Here is an 8,856-nt window from a genome sequence, read left to right on the forward strand (position 1 = left end):
CTCTACGTCTACTGTCAACCTGAGAGTATGTTTCTATCAGGAGATGAGACACTAAGGTAGATTGACTTGTTTCTATCCCTGAGGCTGACTCTACGTCTACTGTCAACCTGAGAGTATGTTTCTATCAGGAGATGAGACACTAAGGTAGATTGACTTGTTTCTATCCCTGAGGCTGACTCTACGTCTACTGTCAACCTGAGAGTATGTTTCTATCAGGAGATGAGACACTAAGGTAGATTGACTTGTTTCTATCCCTGAGGCTGACTCTACGTCTACTGTCAACCTGAGAGTATGTTTCTATCAGGAGATGAGACACTAAGGTAGATTGACTTGTTTCTATCCCTGAGGCTGACTCTACGTCTACTGTCAACCTGAGAGTATGTTTCTATCAGGAGATGTGACACTAAGGTAGATTGGCTTGTTTCTATCCCTGAGGCTGACTCTACGTCTACTGTCAACCTGAGAGTATGTTTCTATCAGGAGATGTGACACTAAGGTAGATTGGCTTGTTTCTATCCCTGAGGCTGACTCTACGTCTACTGTCAACCTGAGAGTATGTTTCTATCAGGAGATGTGACACTAAGGTAGATTGGCTTGTTTCTATCCCTGAGGCTGACTCTACGTCTACTGTCAACCTGAGAGTATGTTTCTATCAGGAGATGAGACACTAAGGTAGATTGACTTGTTTCTATCCCTGAGGCTGACTCTACGTCTACTGTCAACCTGAGAGTATGTTTCTATCAGGAGATGTGACACTAAGGTAGATTGGCTTGTTTCTATCCCTGAGGCTGACTCTACGTCTACTGTCAACCTGAGAGTATGTTTCTATCAGGAGATGAGACACTAAGGTAGATTGGCTTGTTTCTATCCCTGAGGCTGACTCTACGTCTACTGTCAACCTGAGAGTATGTTTCTATCAGGAGATGAGACACTAAGGTAGATTGACTTGTTTCTATCCCTGAGGCTGACTCTACGTCTACTGTCAACCTGAGAGTATGTTTCTATCAGGAGATGTGACACTAAGGTAGATTGACTTGTTTCTATCCCTGATGCTGACTCTACGTCTACTGTCAACCTGAGAGTATGTTTCTATCAGGAGATGTGACACTAAGGTAGATTGACTTGTTTCTATCCCTGCGGCTGACTCTACGTCTACTGTCAACCTGAGAGTATGTTTCTATCAGGAGATGGGACACTAAGGTAGATTGGCTTGTTTCTATCCCTGAGGCTGACTCTACCTCTACTGTCAACCTGAGAGTATGTTTCTATCAGGAGATGCGACACTAAGGTAGATTGGCTTGTTTCTATCCCTGAGACTGACTCTACTTCTACTGTCAACCTGGGAGTATGTTTCTATCAGGAGATGTGACACTAAGGTAGATTGACTTGTTTCTATCCTGAGGCTGACTCTACGTCTACTGTCAACCTGAGAGTATGTTTCTATCAGGAGATGAGACACTAAGGTAGATTGACTTGTTTCTATCCCTGAGACTGACTCCACGTCTACTGTCAACCTGAGAGTATGTTTCTATCAGGAGATGAGACACTAAGGTAGATTGACTTGTTTCTATCCCTGAGGCTGACTCTACGTCTACTGTCAACCTGAGAGTATGTTTCTATCAGGAGATGTGACACTAAGGTAGATTGACTTGTTTCTATCCCTGAGGCTGTCTCTACGTCTACTGTCAACCTGAGAGTATGTTTCTATCAGGATATGAGACACTAAGGTAGATTGACTTGTTTCTATCCCTGAGGCTGTCTCTACGTCTACTGTCAACCTGAGAGTATGTTTCTATCAGGAGATGAGACACTAAGGTAGATTGACTTGTTTCTATCCCTGAGGCTGACTCTACGTCTACTGTCAACCTGAGAGTATGTTTCTATCAGGAGATGTGACACTAAGGTAGATTGACTTGTTTCTATCCCTGAAGCTGACTCTACGTCTACTGTCAACCTGAGAGTATGTTTCTATCAGGAGATGAGACACTAAGGTAGATTGACTTGTTTCTATCCCTGAGGCTGACTCTACGTCTAATGTCAACCTGAGAGTATGTTTCTATCAGGAGATGAGACACTAAGGTAGATTGACTTGTTTCTATCCCTGAGGCTGACTCTACGTCTACTGTCAACCTGAGAGTATGTTTCTATCAGGAGATGGGACACTAAGGTAGATTGACTTGTTTCTATCCCTGAGGCTGACTCTACGTCTACTGTCAACCTGAGAGTATGTTTCTATCAGGAGATGTGACACTAAGGTAGATTGACTTGTTTTCTATCCCTGAGGCTGACTCTACGTCTACTGACAACCTGAGAGTATGTTTCTATCAGGAGATGAGACACTAAGGTAGATTGACTTGTTTCTATCCCTGAGGCTGACTCTACGTCTACTGTCAACCTGAGAGTAGTGTTTCTATCAGGAGATGAGACACTAAGGTAGATTGACTTGTTTCTATCCCTGAGGCTGACTCTACGTCTACTGTCAACCTGAGAGTATGTTTCTATCAGGAGATGTGACACTAAGGTAGATTGACTTGTTTCTATCCCTGAGGCTGACTCTACGTCTACTGTCAACCTGGGAGTATGTTTCTATCAGGAGATGAGACACTAAGGTAGATTGACTTGTTTCTATCCATGAGGCTGACTCTACGTCCTACTGTCAACCTGAGAGTATGTTTCTATCAGGAGATGAGACACTAAGGTAGATTGGACTTGTTTCTATCCCTGAGGCTGACTCTACGTCTACTGTCAACCTGAGAGTATGTTTCTATCAGGAGATGAGACACGAAGGTAGATTGACTTGTTTCTATCCTGAGGCTGACTCTACGTCTACTGTCAACCTGAGAGTATGTTTCTATCAGGAGATGTGACACTAAGGTAGATTGACTTGTTTCTATCCCTGAGGCTGACTCTACGTCTACTGTCAACCTGAGAGTATGTTTCTATCAGGAGATGTGACACTAAGGTAGATTGGCTTGTTTCTATCCCTGAGGCTGACTCTACGTCTACTGTCAACCTGAGAGTATGTTTCTATCAGGAGATGTGACACTAAGGTAGATTGACTTGTTTCTATCCCTGAGGCTGACTCTACGTCTACTGTCAACCTGGGAGTATGTTTCTATCAGGAGATGTGACACTAAGGTAGATTGGCTTGTTTCTATCCCTGAGGCTGACTCTACGTCTACTGTCAACCTGAGAGTATGTTTCTTCATGGAGTTGTGTTTCTTTTGATATCAGGAGATAAGGAACTTCGAAGACAGAGAGACTGGATGAATAAATACTCAAGATTCTATCATTCGTTTCTACATTTAATAGTGCATCATTCTGAAAAATGTTTTAAACTCTTGTTGCTCCTATACATAATTATAATATTTACGCTTACTTACAATTCAACATCAGAGGAGGTGAAATGGAAAAGAAGAGAGGAAGAGTTATCAAAGAGCAAATCATCTGGTGTCTTTACAAGAAAATGCACCTTCACATCTTGTTTTGTCATCGTAGCTAACTGAAAAATACAAGATAATTTATAACAGACAACAAAGGGCAGAGTTGGGTTTCATTTCATCCAATTATCCAAGAAGAAAGACGAAAAAAGGATCAATATTCGACCCGGTAATGAAAGAAAATGTCGTAATTTCTAATAAAATGATGGAGACATTAAAATATTTCAAGAGATCTCTCAAGCAAGAAAGTTAGTTATTCACCTGGTCACAGGGACAAAAGGATTTCGCTATTATTTTGGCCAAAAATCGCGATACCGCGAATTATAACAGACTATACATTAAATTTGTTGCAAATAATGGGAAAAATCGCGATTCCGTACATGCCGCGATTTCCTTTTGTCCTTGCCTGGTCAGAGAAAGGGCAGGTTGAAGGTGGCGAGGGTAGACTGTGAGAAAGTGAAAGTATTCCCGGTACTTCACATCTCACTTTCACAGTCAGGGACTCTGTGGCTGGGTATCTGTTATCTGCTGTTATCTTGTTCCCCACTATCACCATTCCTAGCTGAGAGTACAAGTGGTGGTAGGGGGGGGGGTGGTAGGGGAGAAATACTTTGACGGTTTTGGAATGTTAAGTTTTGCAACGTACAAATAAAGAACACATCAAAAAGAAGTCTTGTTGTAAAATAAGATCAACGAACCTGCTCGCCCAGAATAAGACACGTGACTCTAAAATAATGGCTGACACCATGTGCTCCCTTGGTTGAGACGAGGTCCGCACTGTAACCCCCTCCTACACTCTGCATCTCCTCCGTGTACCCAGATTTGTCTGTAACCCATGGTCCAGGTCCTCCAGACAGGGTCAGTAGATGGGATGATCCTGGGGTGAGGAGTTTTAGACCCATAAAGTAGCGAGAGCTTCATGATCATCAATATAATGATGATAAAGGTAGCATTGCTATATGTATCAGGGACAAAAGGAAATCGCGGCATGTACGAAATCGCAATTTTTCCCATTATTTGCGACAAATGTTATGTAAAGTTTAATGTATAGCCTGTTAAAAATCGCGGTATCGCAATTTTTGGCCAAAATAATTGCGAAATCCTTTTGTCCCTGATATGTATTGTAGCATGCATTGCTACATGTATTGAAGCATGTATTGCTACAATTCAAAATTTCATCGTTCATACTTTGTGCTAAAAAACTTGGTGTGTTCACAAGATCAAGAATAGAACAAACCTAAAGTCAATATAAGGGTATGTGAAGGGTAGGTCAGCTTAAGTGGCAAGTACGCTGCGATGACGATGGTAGCACTGAGCACTGTTTCTCTAGATGTAGCGTACGTGACCTTTAGGATAGAGGAACCAGGTCGAGCTCCCGTTACAGTAATGATACTGCACACTCCTGGTAACAGAGGAATTTAATTCTCCCTTTGAATCAATCAAGCTAGATGATTTGTTGTAAATACTGAGATCAGACTATCAATTTACAGGCTATCGTTAAACATGTTGCAAGGCGTCATCTTCAGTGACATAAGCCTAAAAATTGTAAAAAGTTAGCAAAACCCAAACACTCCTGGCAAGGTTATATCACGTGATACGACGTCAAACACAGTTCATTGTATTGAGTTTCAGAGAACGATTAGTTTAATCTAATTGATTTGAATTCAGAGTAAAATAATCAATAATCGGATAATTTTATTGTTGAAAGATTAATTAATGGGATAATTATATTTATCAAAGATCGAATGTTTGTTATTATAACCTTGTGCGAGATCACCGCCAGGTTTCTCTTCCTTCTCCATCACAAACAAGTCGTTTGACAGGCTGTAAACCAGAGGAACTAAATCACAACGAGTGAATGGTAGCTGAGATAAAACGTGGGTTAGATCAGTGAGGAACCAATTGTGGCAAAAGAATCACTTGTGGCAGAGTTGCAGAAATGAAAAATGAAGCTAATCTAGGGGGGGGGGGGGGCAACGCCCCAAAAGGCCCCAAAAAGCCCCGATTTCTAGGGCCCTTTTCGGATTTTTGATATGTGTGGGGCCTTTTGGGGCGTTGCCCCCCCCCCCCCCCTAATCTATTATTTATCATAATTTATCATAAACATACCTTAGTGCCTGGTTCCAGTTCTATAAACGCAGCCAGGTTGAGTCTCAGAGTGGATCCTACAAGAGTTTCTACTTTGGACGGTAGGAACGTCAGGCCTGACAGTTCTGCTACTATAACCTGAATCAAATGTTTCATCTTTAGAGTGAATTTTGATGTACTTGTACGGTTTATTTTAAACGTTAATACAAGGTCAGAAACTTCGTAAAACTTTTATAATCAAAATGAATTACTTAAACTTTCTCCCCGAACGCAAATACCTCAGCGGAACCGGAGTTATCAGTATTCTTAGCATCACTAGCAGTCACCATCTCCCTGCCCTCACCACGGCCCGTGACCACGCCCTCTTTTGTAACGGTAACAAGCGACGTGTCGCGCGACGACCACATGTACTCTCCACTTCCACCCTCCGCTGACAGCCTGAGCAGTTGTTGGCGCGTGTAATTATAAAACTTGATGATTGTTTCTTGTTGAGATTGTGCAGCTGAGAATATCAGAGGAACAAGTAACTTTTATGATTTAGTTTAAATGAAAGCGAATAAAATAGGCAGCATTTTACCCGTAAGTGAAGGGTTGCAGTTTGTAGAGTGGTAGTATGACAACAGCCGGGGTTACTGTGATGGGGGACCGTATTTCAACCGTCTGGGAACTTGACACTGGGGGCTCTACAGGGTGCTCTTCTCCTGAGAGTTTGTTTTTCAGAAATTGCCATCAGGGACAAAAGGAAATCGCGGCATGTACGAAATCGCGATTTTTCCCATTATTTGCGACAAATTTTATGTATAGTCTTATGTATAGTCTGTTAAAAATCGCGGTATCGCGATTTTTGGCCAAAATAATCGCGAAATCCTTTTGTCCCTGGTTGCCATGGTTATACTGACGATATTATGAAGAGAGACCAAGAAGAAAATAAAACGTTAATAATGCAGCGAAAGAATACGACTAACCTGAAAAAGGTAAGACTAACCAGTTTTGGGATGAATAAGAATGTCTAAAGTAGCCAGTATCTTGGCAGAGCCAGTATCTTTAGCCAGTACTGTGTGCAGTGTGCCTTCAGTGTTGCTGGATATCAAGGTCATGTGACTGTCTTCCACTGTTAGCTGTTAAATAGTGCCGTGTTATGATGTAAAGCCGAGTAATGCCTCTGGGTAGTGCTCCTCAATCAATCATGTTATCTTTTCAATTATTTTATCTTATCAGTTATCTACATTTTACATATTTAATGTAGATTCATGACGAAGAGAGTGAAATAAAAACTAAATATGAACGACTTAAAAAGGCTCTTTACCTTCACATCCCCTCGCTGAATTGATTGATCAGATACATTAACCTTTATTCTCACTAGAACCTAAATTAAAATGATTCTATCAGATAAGTTAACCTTTATTCTGATGTTATCCGTGTTCAACACAGGTCGGTTGTTAGGTCCAAGGACTGAGATTGTGAACGTGTACTCTTTATCCGTTTCAAAGTTCCAGTTCTTTGTCTCTATCTTGAACACTGAAAATTATACATATATATTGATAATACGTTTCTTTGATACATTAGGAAATATTTAATGAATATAATCGAACTTTAAATCGCACTTACATAGCATTTTTATCAGGGCAGCTGCTCGTAATTAAGCAGTTCCCACTTCATTCTAATCTTGATACCATTGGCTCGGGGATGCACGAGTTACATTCTTCGCGTATTATACAAATATAATGCGAATATATGCGAATATTTCATTAATATAAGAATAAGTTGTATCCCTGTTTAGTAACTGCAGCATTGCCACTGCGGCAATTCGGTAATCTGTCGATGGTCACTTAACGCGCGGTTAAGGCACGGTTAACGCACGGTTGTGCACGGGTAGTGCTATTCTGAAACTATTCTAAAACATCTCGATGATCAACAGTCAGTAACTGCTTAGTAACCGTTAAGTAACCATTTAGTTACCGTTTAGTAACCATATAGAAACTGCTTAGTGCTTAGTAACTGTTTAGTAACCGTTTAGTAACCGTTTAGTAACCGTTAAGTAACTTACAGAGAGCTGTAGGGGGCACTACGTGTATAGTGGTGTGAGGTGGAGTAACCGTTTAGTAACCGTTTAGTAACCGTTAAGTAACTTACAGAGAGCTGTAGGGGGCACTACGTGTATAGTGGTGTGAGGTTTAGTAACCGTTTAGTAACCGTTTAGTAACCGTTAAGTAACTTACAGAGAGCTGTAGGGGGCACTACGTGTATAGTGGTGTGAGGTTTAGTAACCGTTTAGTAACTGTTTAGTAACCGTTAAGTAACTTACAGAGGGCTGTAGGGGGCACTACGTGTATAGTGGTGTGAGGTTTAGTAACCGTTTAGTAACCGTTTAGTAACCGTTTAGTAACCGTTAAGTAACTTACAGAGAGCTGTAGGGGGCACTACGTGTATAGTGGTGTGAGGTTTAATAACTGCTTAGTAACCGTTTAGTAACCGTTAAGTAACTTACAGAGAGCTGTAGGGGGCACTACGTGTATAGTGGTGTGAGGTTTAGTAACCGTTTAGTAACCGTTAAGTAACTTACAGAGAGCTGTAGGGGGCACTACGTGTATAGTGGTGTGAGGTGGAGTGCCCAAAGGGAGGTGCTGCACGTTCTTATCTACTAGGATAACGTCAGAGTCTCCTAGCATCAGACTTGTTACCTGGGAGGGGTGAGGTTAAATGAGGTTAAGTTTGAGGTTGTCTACTGAGGTCATTTTCTAAGTACATTTTCTATGAGTTTTGATGGCACAACGGCTTACAAATTCTAGATCATAGTTTTCACTAATACTATATTAAAATTAATGGTTGTACATTGTGCACATACCGTAGTGTCGTCTGAGATCTCTCCGATGGTGGTGTTGCTAAGTTTCAACGAGTATTGCTCCGAGGGGAACTCGATCACTGAAATTTTACAAGATTTAGAGTTGGTGCAAAGTCAATCCTGATAAATTCTGTGCATTAAAGGTTAAATAATGACGTCATCACAACATCATTATATCACCTCATGACAAGAACACATGGTGTCATACTCTCACCAGTTTTTCTGCCGTGTTGCCTCCTCTCAGCCTTATACCGAATCTGAGTGAGCGGCAACATCCACACATCGTACGGGGGATTCAACAGCAAGTTCTCTATCACCACCACACGGACTGACACTTCCACTACAGCCTGTAAGAGGAGGAAATGATCACTTGATGCTGTTATGATGCCACGTGACGTCATTATGTTGTCACGTGACGTCATAATGTTGTCACGTGACGTCATAATGTTATTACGCGAAGTCAAAAGACTGAGGCGGCCTTTTGAA

At 41.4% G+C, this 8,856-nt stretch overlaps 1 protein-coding gene across 1 annotated transcript in view; it reads right to left on the reverse strand.

Annotated features, from left to right (window-relative positions):
• Positions 1 to 8,856, reverse strand: part of LOC134819373 (nuclear pore membrane glycoprotein 210-like) — a 92,415-nt gene that overhangs the window by 72,751 nt on the left and 10,808 nt on the right. Inside the window, exons 5-17 of the mRNA XM_063829304.1 lie at positions 8,585 to 8,717; positions 8,374 to 8,450; positions 8,092 to 8,209; positions 6,928 to 7,046; positions 6,514 to 6,646; positions 6,106 to 6,229; positions 5,807 to 5,966; positions 5,550 to 5,666; positions 5,203 to 5,305; positions 4,678 to 4,842; positions 4,139 to 4,317; positions 3,847 to 4,002; positions 3,384 to 3,502 (exon numbers count right to left, since the gene is read on the reverse strand). Coding sequence (XP_063685374.1) covers positions 3,384 to 3,502; positions 3,847 to 4,002; positions 4,139 to 4,317; positions 4,678 to 4,842; positions 5,203 to 5,305; positions 5,550 to 5,666; positions 5,807 to 5,966; positions 6,106 to 6,229; positions 6,514 to 6,646; positions 6,928 to 7,046; positions 8,092 to 8,209; positions 8,374 to 8,450; positions 8,585 to 8,645 — 1,631 coding nt within the window. The 5' untranslated portion in view covers positions 8,646 to 8,717. The remainder of the gene's footprint in view (positions 1 to 3,383; positions 3,503 to 3,846; positions 4,003 to 4,138; positions 4,318 to 4,677; positions 4,843 to 5,202; positions 5,306 to 5,549; positions 5,667 to 5,806; positions 5,967 to 6,105; positions 6,230 to 6,513; positions 6,647 to 6,927; positions 7,047 to 8,091; positions 8,210 to 8,373; positions 8,451 to 8,584; positions 8,718 to 8,856) is intronic.

Source organism: Bolinopsis microptera, chromosome 8 (assembly GCF_026151205.1).
Source record: "Bolinopsis microptera isolate Bmic1 chromosome 8, MBARI_Bmic_1.0, whole genome shotgun sequence".
NCBI lineage: Eukaryota > Metazoa > Ctenophora > Tentaculata > Lobata > Bolinopsidae > Bolinopsis > Bolinopsis microptera.